General features: G+C 36.2%; 1 protein-coding gene across 1 annotated transcript; it reads right to left on the minus strand.

The window, feature by feature from the left end:
* Positions 1-7,502: 7,502 nt before the first annotated feature.
* On the minus strand, positions 7,503-14,203 carry LOC128664385 (posterior protein-like). The gene is made up of 2 exons (XM_053719217.1): positions 13,633-14,203; positions 7,503-8,596 (listed from the first exon to the last, which is right to left on the minus strand). Exons 1-2 carry the CDS (start codon positions 14,201-14,203, stop codon positions 7,503-7,505), a joined length of 1,665 nt encoding a protein of 554 aa, XP_053575192.1.
* Between the last annotated feature and the right edge of the window lie 4,780 nt (positions 14,204-18,983).

An 18,983-nucleotide genomic window follows, 5' to 3' on the forward strand; every position in this document is an offset into this window, starting at 1 on the left:
CTGAGGGAGCCTGTTTACACCTTTGGTGTACATGAAAGGAGTTGTTTATGGTTGTTCACAAATTTGTTTATAGTCCATAGTACATCAAAGGAGTTGTAAATTCCCATTCCAAATGTGTATCTCCCATCTGTATGTCTTTGTGTATTGCCATTTATTGGTCACTTAAAAGGGTTGTTGATGATCAATCTTCCTCCAGGGAATCCATCCACCCAGGATGTTTTCACATCAAAGAGTTGGTGATCAATATCAGTTTTCCATTATCTTTACCCAACAGCAACACATCCTTCCAAGGAGACACCTGTGACCTCCATTTGATACAATGAGTTGGCATCCATTTGATACACTGAATTTGCAATAAGTTAACTTGTAATGAAAAGTATGATACAACAATCCTCCATTTGGTCAACAAGATGACCACACTTGTATCTTTGTTTGGACTTTCCTCCGTGCATAGGGTTAGGCCTGGAATACAATCACTCCCATTCACACTTATACATATACAGTACAACATTCTAAAGGTTAGAGCTCAGTTTTATATCACTGCTGGCTAGATGATTTGATTAATGTCACGTTTAGGGATTATGCAGTGATTTGTGGAATGGCCTTCTCGGTTGCAATTTCCACACACTTGTGTATGATACAATGTAGAAGAGGCAATTTTTATCCCAATTTGGGCCTCAACTTTCATGGAAAGAACACTAATCTTTTTATATAGACGTCTGGTTAGACAGCACATACACCCCTGTACCAGTACTAGCATGACAGCAACAATGCTTATTACAACAACTGGATGTAACAAATAGTTATATACACTTGTATCTGTAGCAGAATAACCTAATAAACTTTCCCACCAAGATATCTCAGCATCCTTCTCTAAAATGTGTGTTACCCTTTTTAGTTCATTCTGATCATGGTGAATAATGATTGTAGCTTTTTTCTCATCTTGCTTTAGTTTCTCTAGCAAGTATTTGTCTTTATCAAATTTAACTAGCCAGTCATGTAGTTGCTTACCCATACCTAAATTTAAGGCTTTTATGTCCACAGGGCTCTGATAGGTGAAATCCAAACTAAAGTTAGTAATTGTAGGAACAATATATTTCCATAACGGGGTTCTAATTTCAGTTATATTTCCTAAAGTACACCAAGCACCTCTAGATACATAGGTATCAATGATACACTCATTATCTGTGACTAGAGACACAGCTGTATCATTTAGTGCAAAAAAACATACCCTCTTATGTCCCATGTAATATATTGGTGCTCTCTTTTTAGAGATTGTTTCCCCATCTAGGATACAAACTGAGGCATTGTTCCAGCAATTTTCCTCTACAAATCTATATTGTCCCTGTGTACATAAAATATCATGATTTTTCTGTTGACAAAGAGAAATATCCACTTTTTGCCATCTCCCATTTTCTCTGATCACATAGGGGTAATCTAATCTTGGGTGTAATAATGTTGATTCTCCACTTAGAATACCAATAGATAATACTTTATATACCGATGTTAATGTTTCACGTGAAAAAGGTATTAAGGAAGAGGCATAACATCTGTCAAAATCATGATTTATACAGCCAATCCAGGCATTTGTCCACCATTGTGAGTGTGTAAAATGCAAAAATATTGGTAAGGCTGCACGGGCTTGGGATAATAATTCAAAAGGGTATAAACCATTATAGAAAGATTGTACTATTAATTTTAGGTGGGTGGATAGTTCTGTTTGTCCTTGGGTACATGCTAAGGCCCATGATACATTCTTGCCTAACATAAATTCTGTTTCCACCGATTCTTTAAAATGATCTATCAAATTTTTAGTTACATCAACCTGAGTATTTACATGCCCTTCCTGCATATTATTCAGAATATGATTTATTTTCCTTTGTATGTCTAACCCTTCTTTACTAGCAGAGGCTATGGATGAAAGTTTGTTTCTTAACACCTCTATATCAATACCATTAACAACACCCATTCCTGTTCCCATTCCACCCAGTATTGTGTTAAATATGTCCCTTTTCCCTCTAATGTGGTTTTGTTTAAGTGAATCATATCCCCTACTTAGATGATTACGTTTTTCTTTTGGAATAAGCCAATTGTTCAATGCAATTATATGGTTTTGTGTGTATTCTGTACATTGAGGGTAGTATGTTTTAACTAACCACTGGGATAGATTAAAATGCCAAGTTACAAAATTATGTTGAACATTTTTGGCAAGTATATGGGAAGAGTCTAAATTAACCTGAAAGGGTTGTCCTTTCTCTAGGTGTTGGGATTCATGAGAAATATTTGAGTGTTCATCTTTACAATATTCTACATGATCTGGTGAGGCATCTAATATTAGCATATCCCCTACTTCTATTGACAACTCTGGAATTTCACATTTCCAAAGTCCTAGTGCCTCTCTATAAGATGTATATGGTCTCACTATTGACCCCTTAACACCTTTGTATACATGATTGTTTTTTACATATCTCCCTCGTTCATATTTAACTTTAACATCCATTGTTGTGCCTACTAATTCACTGTGTGTGATTGAAATATGCCTTGGGCTTCTCATGGGATCAATGGGATCCTTCCAATGGACAGCACATTCAATCACAAATTTACCATCCTTTAAATTGCTATTAAAAACCCCATTATGTTTCCCCTTTGGTATATTTTTATCTGGTAACATAGATTTCTCATCTAACCAGTACCCTGTAGAATTTACATATATCACAAGATCAAAATAAGGTTGAAGATCATCAGATCGTACAATCTGTGTACCATGTGTTAATTTCAGCAATCCTCTTGTAGAATTTGGTTGAAACCTGCCAAATGAAAAATATATTTCCAACCCATGTGTAACTGAATATCCCAATTCATGTCCCAGTGGTGGTTCATCTATTTCATGTATATACCTCACTGTTCTTTTCCTTGCTACACCTTGATTTTCTATCATATTACCAGTGTTATTTGTTATATAACTATGATTGTCATTGTTATTTGGTCCATAAACATGGAAGATAATTATACACGCTCCAATCAGAGGGATGATTAAATTTGGAGTCCATTTATCCAGGTTCCAGGTGTTTTTATGTCTTTGTCGCTCCAAAATGGATAATGGAAAGAAAAAAATCAAGAGCAGAATCAGGTCATATCCATTATATCTTTTGCATTGATCAACATGCACCCATTTTTCCAACCCTCTCTTTTTCAAGCACTTATTACTTCCTGAGTCAATGATACGCTTAACCTTGACTACTTGGTCACTAAGGGTTATTGTGACTAAAAAGGGACCCTCCCAATTTGAATCCCATGGAGACTTTGGTACAAAATTCTTTAACATTACCTTATCTCCCACCTTTAATCTGATTGGGGGCTTTCCTGCTTGTTCTTTTTCTCTTGGTGCCATATTACAAGCTGCAAACTGTAAATATTTTTGTACCTGATCCTATAATTGTTTTAGAAACTTATCTTTTTCAGCTGATTCTTTCAAAGGGGTACTGATTTTTGGATCTGCAGGGTGGCTGAGATTCATTGTCCTACCTGTCATTAGCAGATAAGGGGTAAGCTGTGTAGCTGTAGCTGTTGATCCCCTAATAGCCATCAGTATAGCAGGTAGGTGGATGATCCAATGTTTCCCTGACTGAAGAACCATCTTTTTTAGCCTCTCTTTTAGAGTTCTGTTCATTCTTTCAACCATACCCGATGACTGGGGGTGATAGGGGACATGGAATATTTGCTCTACACCTAGCATATCACAGAGTGCTTTCATTATTTTCCCAGTGAAGTTTGTCCCTCTATCTGACTCTAAAACTTTTGGAAATCCCCACCTTGAGAACACTTGTTCCCATAGAGCTTTAGCTGTAGCTGAAGCTGATTCTTTCCTTAGAGGAAGAGCCTCTACCCATTTAGAAAATACATCTACAACCATAAGTAAATATCTGTAACCTCCTGGGGCGCTAGGCAGTGGCCCCACAAAATCTATTTGTAGGTTATTCCATGGGCCATCAGCTACAGGTACTCTGGACAAAACTGGCTTTTGACCTTTAGGCCTGGGATTTAATTGTGCACAGATAAGGCATTCCTGTATTACCTGACTGACAGTATTTTTCATTTCCTCCCACCAATATTTTGTCTGAATGTATTTCAAAGTCCCTTCTGTACCCATATGTCCTGTTAACCTGTGATTCTCTTTGGTTATATATTTCTGATGTTGGCTAGGCACTGCAAATTTAAGACCTTCTGGTGTTATTCTCATTAACAAACCATCTTGTAATACATATGGCTGTGCTGTATCTGTTACCTGCCCTTCAACCTGTTGTTTTATGCTAAATAACCTAGCATCTTTGTCCTGTTCTGCTGCTAAACAAGGGTCTTGTGCTCTGAGCACAGGTAAGCATTCAGTAACTAAACATTCTTTTTCATCTTTGCCAGCTAAGTCATGCTCCTCCCATATAATAAGAAAATGAAGATATCTATCACCAGCACTCTTGATCCAATAAGTTTACTAAGTAAATAATAGTTTACACTTTTTCATAAACTATCAACTGTGCACAGTGTACATAATTCTAAATCTGTCATACATAAATCAACCTGCATAACATCGAAACAGGTAGGTTTGCAAACAGTATAAACGAAAATTAAGGAGAAAGCTCTTAGTACAGATTTCAAACAAGGTAAATACGAATGTTCAGGTAAAGCCATACAGCACTGATATACTTATCGTTGGCCAACGTAGGTGCTGTGTATTTGCTGTCTTTATACATCCATATGAGCCATACTCGGGTAAGTGACGATATGTCCTCGTTATTGTAATCCGAGAGAGAAAAAACAAATCCTCAAGGGTAAATACAAATCCTCTTGTTTGAAATAGCAATTCGGTGATCCTGGAGGGGAAACCTTTAAGCCACTTGACGGCCAAAGGCCGGTGAATCCCGGCACACACAAGCCGTGGCGCGAAATGATATGATAGCGTTCGTACCTCCCTCTACACCTGGTTCACTTGCTGTTATTCACGGGAATCTTTGCGTGAACACCGCTAACACTGTTCATTAGCTTACACAGCTTCACAAGCTTACTCCTTACTTTAGCTCAAATCCTATCCTATCATGCTCCTCCCATGCCTGCTCTCCCTCAGGGTAATAGGAAGTCCACTTAACTCCCACCAGTGCAGCCTTTTTAGCCATAGAATCTACCATGTTATTTCCTAGTGTATTCTCATCATTTCCTTTCTGATGTGCTTTTACTTTAATTATTGCAACCCTCTGTGGTTCTCTACTTGCTCTGTCCCAAATGTCTTTGAATACTGAACTATGTGTGAGGGTTTTACCTGAAGCATCAGTAAATCCTCTTGTGTGCCATAGAGACATGTATTCAGTAAGAGACCTTGTCACATATGCACTGTCAGAATAAATTGTGATGGGGCCTGCACTGAAGTGAACAATAGCATCCCTGACTGCTTCCAATTCTGCCCTCTGGGCTGAGAAACCTCTAGGACATTTTATCAGGATTTTCTCATTTGTTTGGGGACACCACAAAGCATAACCTGTATAGAAACACCCACTTTCCCAGTACCTAGATCCATCCACCCAAATTTTTAAATCATCAGTTTGTGCTGTTAATCTAAAAATCTCTTGTGTTTGAGCTCTATGTGTTTCCCCACAATCATGTGTCTCCCCTTCATATTGCAATAACTGTGGAATACAGTATGATGAGCTATGTGTCACTGTGATATTTCTGGAATTCAGGTCCACTAGCCATCTGGCTACTCTCTGTGAAGATACTCCACTTAGAGTACGGTCCAAAAGCATTTTAATAGGAGTGTGTGGTGTCTGAAGAATTATGTTAGAGAATCCCACTACATGTTCTGTTGCAAGGATTGCCCAATGTACTGACAGTAAATTTCTAACACAGTCATCAAATCCTTTCTCCACTGGACTAAGTACTCTTGAGAAATATCCAATTGGTACCCATTTTCCATTTCGCTGTTGTAGCAACACAGCCGTAATTGCTACAGATGATGCATGCACTTGTAAAGCAAATGGTAAGCAGGAATCTGGATTACTTAAAGCAGGTGCTTTTGTCAGATCTACTTTCAATTTATTGAATGCATGTTCATGTAGCTCATTCCAATCTAAAGGATCTGCTTCTCCTTTTTCACCTTTTAACAAGTCATACAAGGGGCGAGCCTTTTCTGCAAAACCCTCTATGAAATCTCTACAAAAGCCTTCCATTCCCAAAAACTGTCTCAGTGCTGTCTTTGTATTTGGTCATGGTAATTTCCTAATAGTCTCACATTTGTGTGGATCAGGGGTCCTCCCTCCCTTTGAGACTATTACACCCAAAAAGGATACTGTGTCTTTCATTAATTGAGCTTTAGCAGGATTTAATTTTAAACCTGAATTTTGTATTAATGCAAGCAATTCACTTAGTAGAGTATAGTGCTGTTCCTTGGTGTCTGTTTGAAGCAGTACATCATCCACATACTGGATAAGACAGTCTGGCTCAGAGAAAGGGGAAAGAATATCTGCCATACATTTATGAAAATATGTTGGACTTGAATGAAAGCCCTGAGGGAGCGAACAAAATGTAAATGTTTTTTTCTGGAATGTGAAAGCAAATTTATATTGACTGTCTGGATGTACAGGAATGGCAAAAAATCAATTTGAAATATCTAGGACACTATACACTGTACTTGTAGGTTTTAGTGATGTCATCATATCAGGCATTTTTGCTACAACATTTGTAACTGGGGGTGTGTATTTATTTAGTGCTCTGAAATCAATTGTGGGACGCCATGTACCATTAGGTTTTTTTACTGGCCACAATGGGGAATTATTAGTGGACTGGCATTCTCGAATGACATTTTGTGGCAATAAATTTTCAATTGTTTTCTCAATATGTGGTATAGCTTCAGTGGGAAATTTGTATTGTTTTTGTGGAGGGGGGTCAGGACCCTCTACCTTTACCATCATGTTAGAAACTCTGCCACATTCTGATTTTGACACAGCCCACACATCCCCATGCTGCAACAAGATATCAGCTAAAATACTGTCATCAGTTTGTAACAAAGAAGGAAGATCAAGAGCATCAGGAATTTTAACTGATGCTATGCCATAATTGTCAGTAATTATATGTACATTTCCTTTATACCTAGATCCCTTCCACAAAATCCAGTTACACAGATCTACAACCAAACCATGTGCTCTCATCAAATCTGATCCTATAATTGTTCCCTCATGTGTAGAGGAAAGCCACAAGCTGTGTTTCAACAATAGGTCTCCTATTTTAACTGTTACGGGCGAGTGTTTTGATGGTACAAGTTGCCCCCCAAAACCTTGCAGGAATATTTGGTCACTGTCAGGGTCAGTAGTCAAGTTAATGTCAGTTAGTGTAACAGCTGCACCAGTATCTGCAAGAATTTGTGTACGATGGCCCCCTACCGTACCTTGGATACTAGGCCTGCCACCTTTATCCCTTTGCAGATGACATACTTGGGACATGACAGGGGCCTGACATCCCTATTGTTTTCTATAAGGGTTGGTTGGAAGAGGAATTTCATACTCCTCAGGTTGTGTTGCAATTTTTGTTTTCATTTTCTCAAGTTCTTTAATTAATGGGCCATATGGGTTTGAATCAGGGAACTCCCTTCTCTCTTGTTTCTGATTATTGTGTTCTGTTTTTTTGTGTTCTGGCCTGTATGAGTTTTTTTTGTTATCACTATATCTTTTTTGTAATCTACAGTCTCTCATGATATGGCCTGTATTCCCACATTTATAACATTTGCCATTAAATTTTGATTTACCCTCATTTTTCACAATCTCAGAAATTTTCCTGTGTGTTTTGTCATCTTTTGTATCTTGAATCCAATCTTTAAGTATATTTATAAATGTCTGGTATGAATTAGCATTTCTGAGAGCTACTTTTATGGAATAATCTACAGCAGTACATTTATTGGCCATGGAATATAAGAAATCTGTGTCATCATGAGACATGTTTGGGCAATTATAAGTTGCTCTATATAGTGACAAATAATCATTACAGAACAAAACTGGGTCATCGCCTCTCTTTAACCTAGAATTTTCTAATGCATTAGCACCTCTAGCATCACGACCACCCATGATGCGCTGCAATTCTTTTATTCTCTCAGCTACATTTCCCCAGTTTGTGTTTGAATCAGCTGTTATACCTCTGTGTGTGCCCACTGGTGCTTTTAATTGTGCGGCTAGCTGGTAAGGCAACCACGCTCTAAGTAAAGCACATGCATCTTTATTTCCCAAATTGTACTGTGTGATTACAGCCTCCAATTTATTAGATAAACTTATTGGTGATGCATTTGTATCAAATTTACCCAAAATTTGGCACAGATTAGTACGGTCTTGTATTGTGAGGGACACAGGGTTAGTAACACTATTCAGATTAGTTAGTGATTGAGGGGTCTTGTGTCTGAATTCTATTCGTTGTCTACTACCTATTGTTTGAGGAGTTAGAATAGGGGGAATTTGGTTTAAAGTTAACAAAGGACTGTCAGGGTTGCTAGAGGTCTGTTCATCTAAATCTATAGTTTGATTGTCAGTACCATCTACTTCTAAAGGATATAAGAATAGGGGGCGCCCTAGAGATAATATAATATGTTAAATAAAGATATAATGATAGATTTATTACTCAATATAGTGTGTAATGATAATGTGTGTAATGTATATCTAAAGTAGATAATCCAATAAGGAACAGTGTGATAAATACAATTTGTTATCACAATTGATACACTATTATTCAAATATTAAAAACATTAAAAACTGTGAGAATGATTAAAGTCTTTAATCTTTGGATGGTAGACAGAGGAGATGCAAGGCAGCAATCTGTGGAGAACCCGGCCAGGATCCTAATAGGGTTATCTATAAACAAGAAGAGAGACAGATGCGCCACATGGCCCAATATTGTTTGATCCACACAAATATACGTTCAAGTAGTATTATATTAGACTCACAATCTTGAGAGCACTCCAATTAGTGCATTGGGAGCAGTCTGGGATCTATGACAGTCACCCAGCAGACCGGCCTCTTAGGGTTGATATGGATTTCTGTGATAAAGATACAAAAAGACACAGAGGTGCCTATATGGCCTAGTACAGTCTTGCACCCAGGAGCAGTGATGTAAGTAATAAGAAATATACTCACATTTGGTAGTGCATCCCTAGTGCATCCAGGATAGATTATATTCTGGAGGCTGATAGGATCTTGAAGGATGAGAGCTATTACAAATTATTAGCAAGAGATCCCACCCCCATTTATCAAAAACAACTTTTCTCCCTCCTAAAGGAAGGGTTTGATGAGGGTATTATATCTAAAAAAGAGAAGGAATACCTCTATCCAAAAAACCCCAGTGTGGCGTTTTACTATCATTTGCCTAAGGTCCACAAAAATACATCTCACCCCCCTGGTCGCCCGATTGTGGCAGGTATTGACAGCTTGACTGATCATCTTTCAGCTTATGTGGACTCCTTTTTGCAAAAACATGTTATTAATTTACCCTCATTTATTAGGGATTCTACAGACCTTTTGAATAAATTGAACAACTTAGGTATCACTAAAACCGATAACGAGTTGTGGTGGATTACAAGCGATGTTAGTTCGCTCTATTCCAATATCCCTCATGACAAGGGGTTATCAGTGATACAATTATATCTGACTACTGATATATATATGCCTTTAAGACAACAACATTTTATCAGTGAAATAATTTACTTTATATTACACCATAATTATTTTCTTTATCAAGGTCAGCACTATTTGCAAATTAAGGGTACGGCCATGGGCACCAGATTCGCACCCAGTTTTGCCAATTTATATATGGGCAAATTTGAGGAGACCCACATTTATGGGTCCCCTGTGGGTGCGAGTCTGGTGTTCTATGGCCGTTACATAGATGATCTTCTTATTCTGTTCAGGGCCACCTATGAGGAAGCCAATACCTTCACCATCTCACTTAATTCTAATGAATTTGATTTAGAATTTACCTCCAATATTCAATCTAACATAATTGAATTTCTAGATCTATCTTTGTCTTTTTCTACCACGGGTACAATTAAGTCAAACTTTTTTTAAAAAAGTTGATTGTAACAGCTTTTTAAATTTCAATAGTAAACATTATATCACCTGGAAGAAGAATGTGCTCTATGGACAATTTAGGCGAATAAGACGTAACTGTAGTACGGTTGAAAGTTATAAAAAGCAATCTTTGATTTTGAAGGATAGGTTTTTGGAAAAGGGCTATCCCCTGGATTTGATCCAGAAAGGATACCTTAGGGCACTACATGACGATAGGAATACTTACTTGACATCAAATAAGAATTATAAGAGGTCTAGGGACAAAATATCTGCTGAATACAATAAAACACCGGTATTCATTACCGGCTTTAATAGTAACTATCGTGAGATCCACAAAATTATATTGAGACATTGGCCTATAATTTGCGATGATCCGCATCTCAAAAAACTAATCCCTTCTAAACCTAGAATAGTCTATAGAAGGGCACCTACCCTTAAAAATAAATTGGCCCCTAGTAAGATCGTAAGAGACAAGATTATGGGTGTAAATCATCAGGTAGGCCTCAATAGGAATTTCCTAGGCAACTTCATTCCTCAAAGTGGGGTATACAAATGTATGAAGCGCAAATGCAATATGTGCAGAGTCATTGATAGTGGCACTAAAACATTCTCATCTCATCAAACAGGGGAACAATTTAAAATTAGTAAGAGGCTATCCTGTGAATCCACTTTTGTTGTTTATCTAGTAAACTGTTTATGTGGGGCCCAATATGTAGAGCGCACCAACCGTACAATTAGAAAACGTTGGAGCGAACATATCTATAACATCAAGAGGAAATACCTCAAACATAGCCTCTCAAGACATTGTGCTTTTGCACACAAAGGAAGTGCAAAAACACTATCTATCTTACCCATTGAACAAATTTCTCGTAATAGCCATAACCCTCTTCTTAGTTTGCGCCGTAGAGAGACTTACTGGATACACAAATTACATTCCTTGGTACCTGATGGACTAAATGAATGTGTAGATTTGGCTGCTTTTGATATATGATATAGGGACTCGAGAATAAACATAGTGTGCGTAGTCCCACTCAGTAACATCCATTTGATACTTATTGTAGTCACGGATTTTTTCCAAATTTTTACTAAGGTAGACTATGGTGATTTGGCACGAGGGTGCCATCATCATTGTGCTCCCAATTGAACTTTTTGAGACATACTAATGGTTATCATATTAATGGAGGGGAGAGATCACCTGAACTATTAATTTGCTCCCTTACAAAATTGTCAGAGTTATTATGCACCCTTACACCCATCCCCCTGCCAATTGATTAGACTCATACACATATCCCCTGCATAGTGACATTATCCCCTTCACTTTGTATATGGCCCTCCAGTATATCGCTTTAGTCGCTATGCAATCTATCACCAATCTTCACAGTAATAAAATAGATTTTTGTACTTCTCCTAGCATAGTGATAATATGCCTATAGGTAATACTACTATATACCTTTACCTATTATATATAACACATCATTAGTCCTTGTACACTAATTATCAATATTACTTGTAGTATGATTAGCTTTGACATATATATATAACATTGGATCTGTCACATACCATAATACACATATACAATCGAAAGATCATAGTGGATCTCGTGAGAATATATATTATATTTAGTTTTTATTTTATTTATTAAGTTAGTATCACTATTTTTATTTATACTATTTTATATGTGATTTATATTATCATTATTCACAACGATATATTACTTTTAAGATTTAGTTTGTAATTACACAATATTTTAGCACTACATACTATCATATTAATGACATCATTTTTCCAATTATATACTCATTCAAATTATATTATATTTAAACACTAACATTTTCACATTATTATCAATGAGGAATTGAACTATATCATATAACTCACAACACATGGGAAGATAAACTGATATCTCTAAACTTCACGGGTAGCACTAGTTATAGGATATTCACATATACGGTACACTTTTATAATATATAACCACTATATATATCTTAGTTGTATAGTTGTTTTTATTATTTGAATTTGACTCATTTAATAGGACTGTTAACATTAGGTAAAACACGCAATTATTTAGTAATATCCACACGGACACTTATTTTTAGCTATCATAAACACGCTGATTGGCTGTATGAATTTGTTGTTACCATTCTCTTGTCATAAGCCATATGTCGATTATTACATTAGAATCTAGAGACTAACATATACGTTTAGTATCCATTCATTAGCCAATGGACACACCCCCTGTGACGTATCCTACCATTATTGACTGATGTTAAGTCTACACACAGTCTTTTTGACCAATCATACACACAGTACAAGCCCCATTATTACTAAGACACTGCACTCTTTATCGGCACTAGAATAGTACTTTATTTTTATTACGAACAAGATCAGATTTACTAGAAAGATCTTTTTTGGGCTATATAGACAGATGATATCGGAACGTTTATGCCTCCTGGCACAATAGATCGGGGATATATATTATCCGTTCATAGCGCAACTCAGTGATTGATGTATGACATCACACGCATGCGCAATGACTATTAGGGAACACCAGGCTGTATACAAACACACCATGACTCTGACTACTCAAACATCATTACACAATCTAAAATCAAGTAAGTAATGTTTTTAAAAAAGACTTATAGTCCTTATACTTACCAATAGGGAGATCTAGTTTAAGCACTTTTAAGTACATGACCAAAACAGCTATCACACTGAATGGTGCCATTAAACATAGTTTGAATTGCTTTTATACAATTTATAATGATTATCCATAAAGGTAACAATTGTGAAGAATATGAATTCACATGGCAAGTTTGTATTAACATTCAAATTTGTTTTGAATTTTGACTGTCATTTTATTATATTGAATGCTGATAGGCTCAAAAATGAGGGAGTTGCCTCCAGCCACTCCTTTCACAGGTGTTGCTAATCATGTTGATACAAATGTGGGTATATATAGCAAGTGTTTAAGACATATTTTATAAGCCTGATGAAACAGCTTGTTGCTGAGAAACGCGTCGCTTGATTTTAATCCTTGTTAGTAAAGTTTATAACTTTTTTTACCAAAACATTTGCTATTGTGGATTATTTGATTCTATCTCTGGTCCATTGGAATTGCTGATTGCCTCCTGTGGAAGCCTTGTCATAGTCTGTTGGGTGACTGTATTGATCCCTTCTTGTTTGAATAGCATCAATAGGGATGCACTACCAAATGTGAGTATATTTCTTATTACTTATATCACTGCTCCTGGGTGCAAGACTGTACAAGGCCATATAGGCACCTCTGTGTCTTTTTGTATCTTTATCACAGAAATTCCATATCAACCCTAAGAGGCCGGTCTGCTGGGTGACTGTCATAGATCCCAGACTGCTCCCAATGCACTAATTTGAGTGCTCTCAAGATTGTGAGTCTAATATAATACTACTTGAACGTATATTTGTGTGGATCAAACAATATTGGGCCATGTGGCGCATCTGTCTCTCTTCTTGTTTATAGATACTTCTAAAGGACACACATGTGCTAGACTACTACTGTAATGGTTACATTTATCTTGTATCCCCTGTGCTTTCAGAGACAAAATACATTGTTCCTTATGTAAAAGCTGTGATTTAGACTCTAACAGTTCTGCCTTAAGTGATGCAACAACATTTTCTCTCTGCATTTCCTTTTCTTCCATAGAGCTTACTAGCTGCTCTCTCAATATACACATCTCCTCACATTCTTCAAGCCTTTCTTCCAGTTCACTATTTAATTCAGTCAGCCTGTCAACTTCCTCACTCAGCACATCACATTCACATTCATTTTTCATGACAGAAGCAGATGCAACAGTTATAGACTGCTCAAGTTTATCCAATTGCTCTCTAAGCTGCACTCTCTCTGTGTACCATTCAAACTCCTTTTTCTCAGCAATCTCTTTCATTCTAAGCAACATAGATAAAACATTGCTAAGCTTCTCTTTTTCTGATTTTTTAGACAAAAAACTATGCTTGGATTTATTATTTTGCTGATCACACTGAACAAAAACATCCTTAAACTGATGAGTTAAAGGATCATCTGCACATGTTTTGTATGTGGCAGAGGCATACTTCTTAATGTACCTTTCAACAATATCCATGCTTCCTATATAGCACAATTCACAAAATGCAACAAGTATATTAAACTGTTATTGTACAGCAACAAAAGACTTGATATCAGCTAAGCTACCAATCTTTTCCAAGGAGTAACACACCAAATAAAACAAAAAGCCAAAGACAAACTAAGACTCAACAAATTTATAAGTGAAATTATCTCCTTCCTATGACTGACCGTATCCCCTCAACCTAATCCTATCTGGATCTTAGATCCGGGCCAAGAGGGATCTCCTATTGAAGCAATACACAACTAATTACCTCTTAGAGATGTCTGGTTTTTCCCTTTGGATCTTAGGGGTACTTCAGTCACCAAGGGTGATCAGCCCTACTCTGCCGGCAACTACTGAACAACTAAACAGCTCAATAACTATTCACAGCACTTGAAAACAACAACAACAACAACAAAACATTTTGAACTTGCAGAATAATAATTAAACATATACTCACCGGATATGCAGGTCTGCTCACCGATGATGTATTTCACAGGATCTCAGCTGTCTCTGGAGAAAAACCTCAGGATCTGGCAGCACTCATGAACCAGCGTGATAGTTGCACACTCAGGGGATGATTCTTAAGTACTTGAGAATTTCCTTTACCCACGAAAACTTCTTTAGGCTCCAATACTTCAGTTTAGGAGATTTAGTAGTGGTATAACGTGGATTTTTGCGATTTATCCACGTCCCATCTGGGGTGCCAAGTGTAGAATCTGCTGACTTTGTGTGCCTTCAGCTGTTATTTGTAAATGTCTTTGTATTGAGACAAGGCTGATTCTTTGAAGCAAAACTGATTTATTTTAACAGCCAATACAAGCTTAATACAAATAAAATATAATGTAATTAGGTAAAAAGAAATACAAAAATAACAAAAATATGGAGTTCATAGATATAGCTGTCTGCAAGTTGGTAGCATACCCATAAAATGAAAAGGTACAGGGCTTCTGTGTAAGTCTGTGTGTGTAAGTGTCTATGTATGTGTGTATGCAAATGAGTGAGTGAGTCTGTGTAAAAATTAGCCCTTTTTATACTGTATAAATGCATTCTATCCCATTCATACATCTCTTCCCCCAAGCCATGTAAGCAGCTGTCTTCACCAAACAACCTGAGGGAGCCTGTTTACACCTTTGGTGTACATGAAAGGAGTTGCTTATGGTTGTTCACAAATTTGTTTATAGTCCATAGTACATCAAAGGAGTTGTAAATTCCCATTCCAAATGTGTATCTCCCATCTGTATGTCTTTGTGTATTGCCATTTATTGGTCACTTAAAAGGGTTGTTGATGATCAATCTTCCTTCAGGGAATCCATCCACCCAGGATGTTTTCACATCAAAGAGTTGGTGATCAATATCAGTTTTCCATTATCTTTACCCAACAGCAACACATCCTTCCAAGGAGACACCTGTGACCTCCATTTGATATAATGAGTTGGCATCCATTTGATACACTGAATTTGCAATAAGTTAACTTGAAATGAAAAGTATGATACAACAATCCTATTGGATTGATCCAATCAGTGTGGGTGGGTGGTGGGTTTTACTGTTGGGGGGTTGTTTGCCCCACAAAAGGCCCTTTTAAGGGCTATTGGTAGATAATAAATAAAATAATAATAAATAAAATAAGTGGGCTCCTTCAAGCAAATATTAGCATTTTGAAACCCTCAGATGTGTAGGTCCATATATGGAGTTTCCTGCCCAAGATGGGTAAAGAACTCACAGACCCCCTGTTGGGGGGTTGTTTGTATTTTTTTTTTACAGGTAAAAGAGCTCATTACTTTGGGGCAATGCCCCGCAAAAGGCCCTTTTAAGGGCTATTGGTAGTTTAGGCTAGGGGTTTTTATTATTTGGGGGGGGGGGGGCTTTTTTTTATTTTGATAGGGCTATTAGATTAGGTGTAATTAGTTTAAATTTCTGTAATTTGTTTATTATTTTCTGTAATTTAGTGTGGTTTTTTTTTTGTACTTTAGCTAATTTAATTTAGGTAATTGTATTTAATTTAGTTAATTTATTTAATTGTAGTGTAGTGTTAGGTGTTAGTGTAACTTAGGTTAGGTTTTATTTTACAGGTAAATTTGTATTTATTTTAGCTAGGTAGTTATTAAATAGTTAATAACTATTTAGTAACTATTGTACCTAGTTAAAATAAATACAAACTTGCCTGTGAAATAAAAATAAACCCTAAGCTAGATACAATGTAACTATTAGTTATATTGTAGCTAGCTTAGGGTTTATTTTACAGGTATTTAGTTTTAAATAGGAATTATTTAGTTATTAATAGTAGGTTTTATTTAGATTTATTTTAATTATATTTAAGTTAGGGTTGTTAGGGTTAGACTTAGGTTTAGGGGTTAATAAATTTAATATAGTGGCGGCAACGTTGGGGACGGCAGATTATGGGTTAATAAGTATAATGTCGGTGGCAGCGGTGTAGGGGTGACAGGATAGGGGTTAATACGTTTATTAGAGTGGCGGTGGGCTCCGGGAGAGATTAGTTAACAACAGTCCGCTGCTCATCGCCCCGTACTTGCTGTGAGGCTTTTTGACAGCTTTTTTGGTAACTTTGGAGAACGTATTCAGGTCCGCGGCAGCAAAGTTAGGTGATCTTAGGCGAGTGTATTGGTGCCGTTGAATGCAAGTAAGTTGACGGCTTGATAAATAGGCCCCTTAGAGTGTTGTATAAATAAAATAAGTGGGCTCCTTCAAGCAAATATTAGCATTTTGAAACCCTCAGATGTGTAGGTCCATATATGGAGTTTCCTGCCCAAGATGGGTAAAGAACTCACAGACCCCCTGTGGGGAATAGACGGTCTGTCTGTGAGAATGGTTGAATCTACAAACATGTTCATGGAATTGTAGTTTTTACCACCTACATGTTAAACGATCCCCCGTTGAGCTGCATATCCTGCCCAACCATGTGTCCCTTGGAAGCATAGAAGCCAAGAATTAAGATTTCAAAATATCTTAACCTATGTATTTTTTATAACAGATTATCTATATAATTAAGGTAGTAATAAGGTAGTAATAAGGTAGTTAAGATACTCAAATGAATATCATACACATAAAAATCTGGGAGATTGTCTATGCCTAAGAAGAGTAATATTGGAAGCTGAAAATCTGAGACACAGTGACTAATAGTAATATATTGGATAAATATTTGCTGAGCTTGATAAATACTGCAAATAGATGTATAAATGTTTGACATTTTTACAACATTGTTTCTTTATTTTACAGACAAGAAGATGTCCTATGAATATTAGCCATAGAACATGGATATACATGGATATTTTCTATTTTATCATAGAAATTGATAAAATACTGGTGTGTGGTGTCAAATTGTACAGTTTCTGTTATGCTAAATGAAATATAGATGCTGACAAGAGAGGTCTATTAATGCTAAAAGTTATAATATGTTAAATAATCACTTTATAAGTATGTATTAAATTGTTAGCAATAATGATGATGAGATCTGCATTGCGGTTGTTTGCTGCCCCCTAGGGGATTAAAACTGGTATCACAGCCAAACGAATTGACTGTTTAAAACACATGCAAATCCAAATAGCCAATCAATGCTCAGCTCCGTTAGGGCCAATCCTAAATCTTGTGGGAATGATAAAAGAAACGGGGGAGGAATTCTTTATTTTTTGGAAAAAAGGTCCAGACAGCTCACTGCACAGAAAAAACACAGACTAAAAGAAGCATTAACTTTTGAAAAGAAAATACATAGGCTTTGGTGCCAAGCATATTCTCTGCCATATTTGGGGACACTTTCTTGAACAAACAAAGATTAACAATTCTTGAAGTCTATACCTATGCACATTGTGAGTAAACCCACCATAGATGACCCACAAGAAACTCTGGAAGCTGAAAAATGTAATTGGCTTATTTGGTGACGACTGTTCCATATTTTTATGTAAATCAAAGGTATTCTAAGACTATAGTCAAATTGCAGTTAGTAATTTTAAAAGGGCAAAAAAAAAAAACCTTGTATTTTAGCTTGCATTCATAATCCTGTGTGGTTTAAAACTAATCTTTTGTTTGCCAAGTAATTTATAATTGTAGCCATATAAATATATTTTAAAATTTTCCTTATTGCTGCTAAAGAATTTATTTCAGCTTAGATAAATTGGCACATAAACTGGCTGTTTACATTTAGAATACATACAACTTCTGGTGTTTTAATTAGAGTTGTATAGAATCATTTGTGGGCTAAATATTTGTCTGGAAGTTAACAAACCATACCTTGGCATCTCATTGTGATATTTAAATCCAACTCTGATTTGGGAGATTATTTTGAATAAGGTAATTGTTATGATCTTTGTATAGCATATTATAACAGCATAAAAGTGTATAGTTTGATTCATAACCTGGTTCCTATAAATATAATTCAATGTGTCTATAAATTTAACTAATATAAAGAATTTAGGAATTTATATTCATTTTAATTGTTTCGTATATGCATTTTATTGGGGGTTTATTTTAAAGAATAATTATTAAATATATTGTATTATAACCCAGCCATATACTGACAATTTCTAAACAAATTTGGTATAAACTGAACACGATTATTCAAATTTTAAACATTAAAAGTACACAACTGGGAAAAATAAAGTGCTTGAAAATTAACTTATTAAATGGCTTCCCAAAACATAGAAAAATAGCATAAATAACTGCACAATATAAAATTAAATTTAAGTCACTACTGCAAAGCTAGACACTACACAATTTATTCAAAACTCCCAGTTAAGTAGAACAACAATATAGTGCAGAAAGC

The sequence above is a fragment of the Bombina bombina genome, chromosome 6, assembly GCF_027579735.1.
Source record: "Bombina bombina isolate aBomBom1 chromosome 6, aBomBom1.pri, whole genome shotgun sequence".
NCBI lineage: Eukaryota > Metazoa > Chordata > Amphibia > Anura > Bombinatoridae > Bombina > Bombina bombina.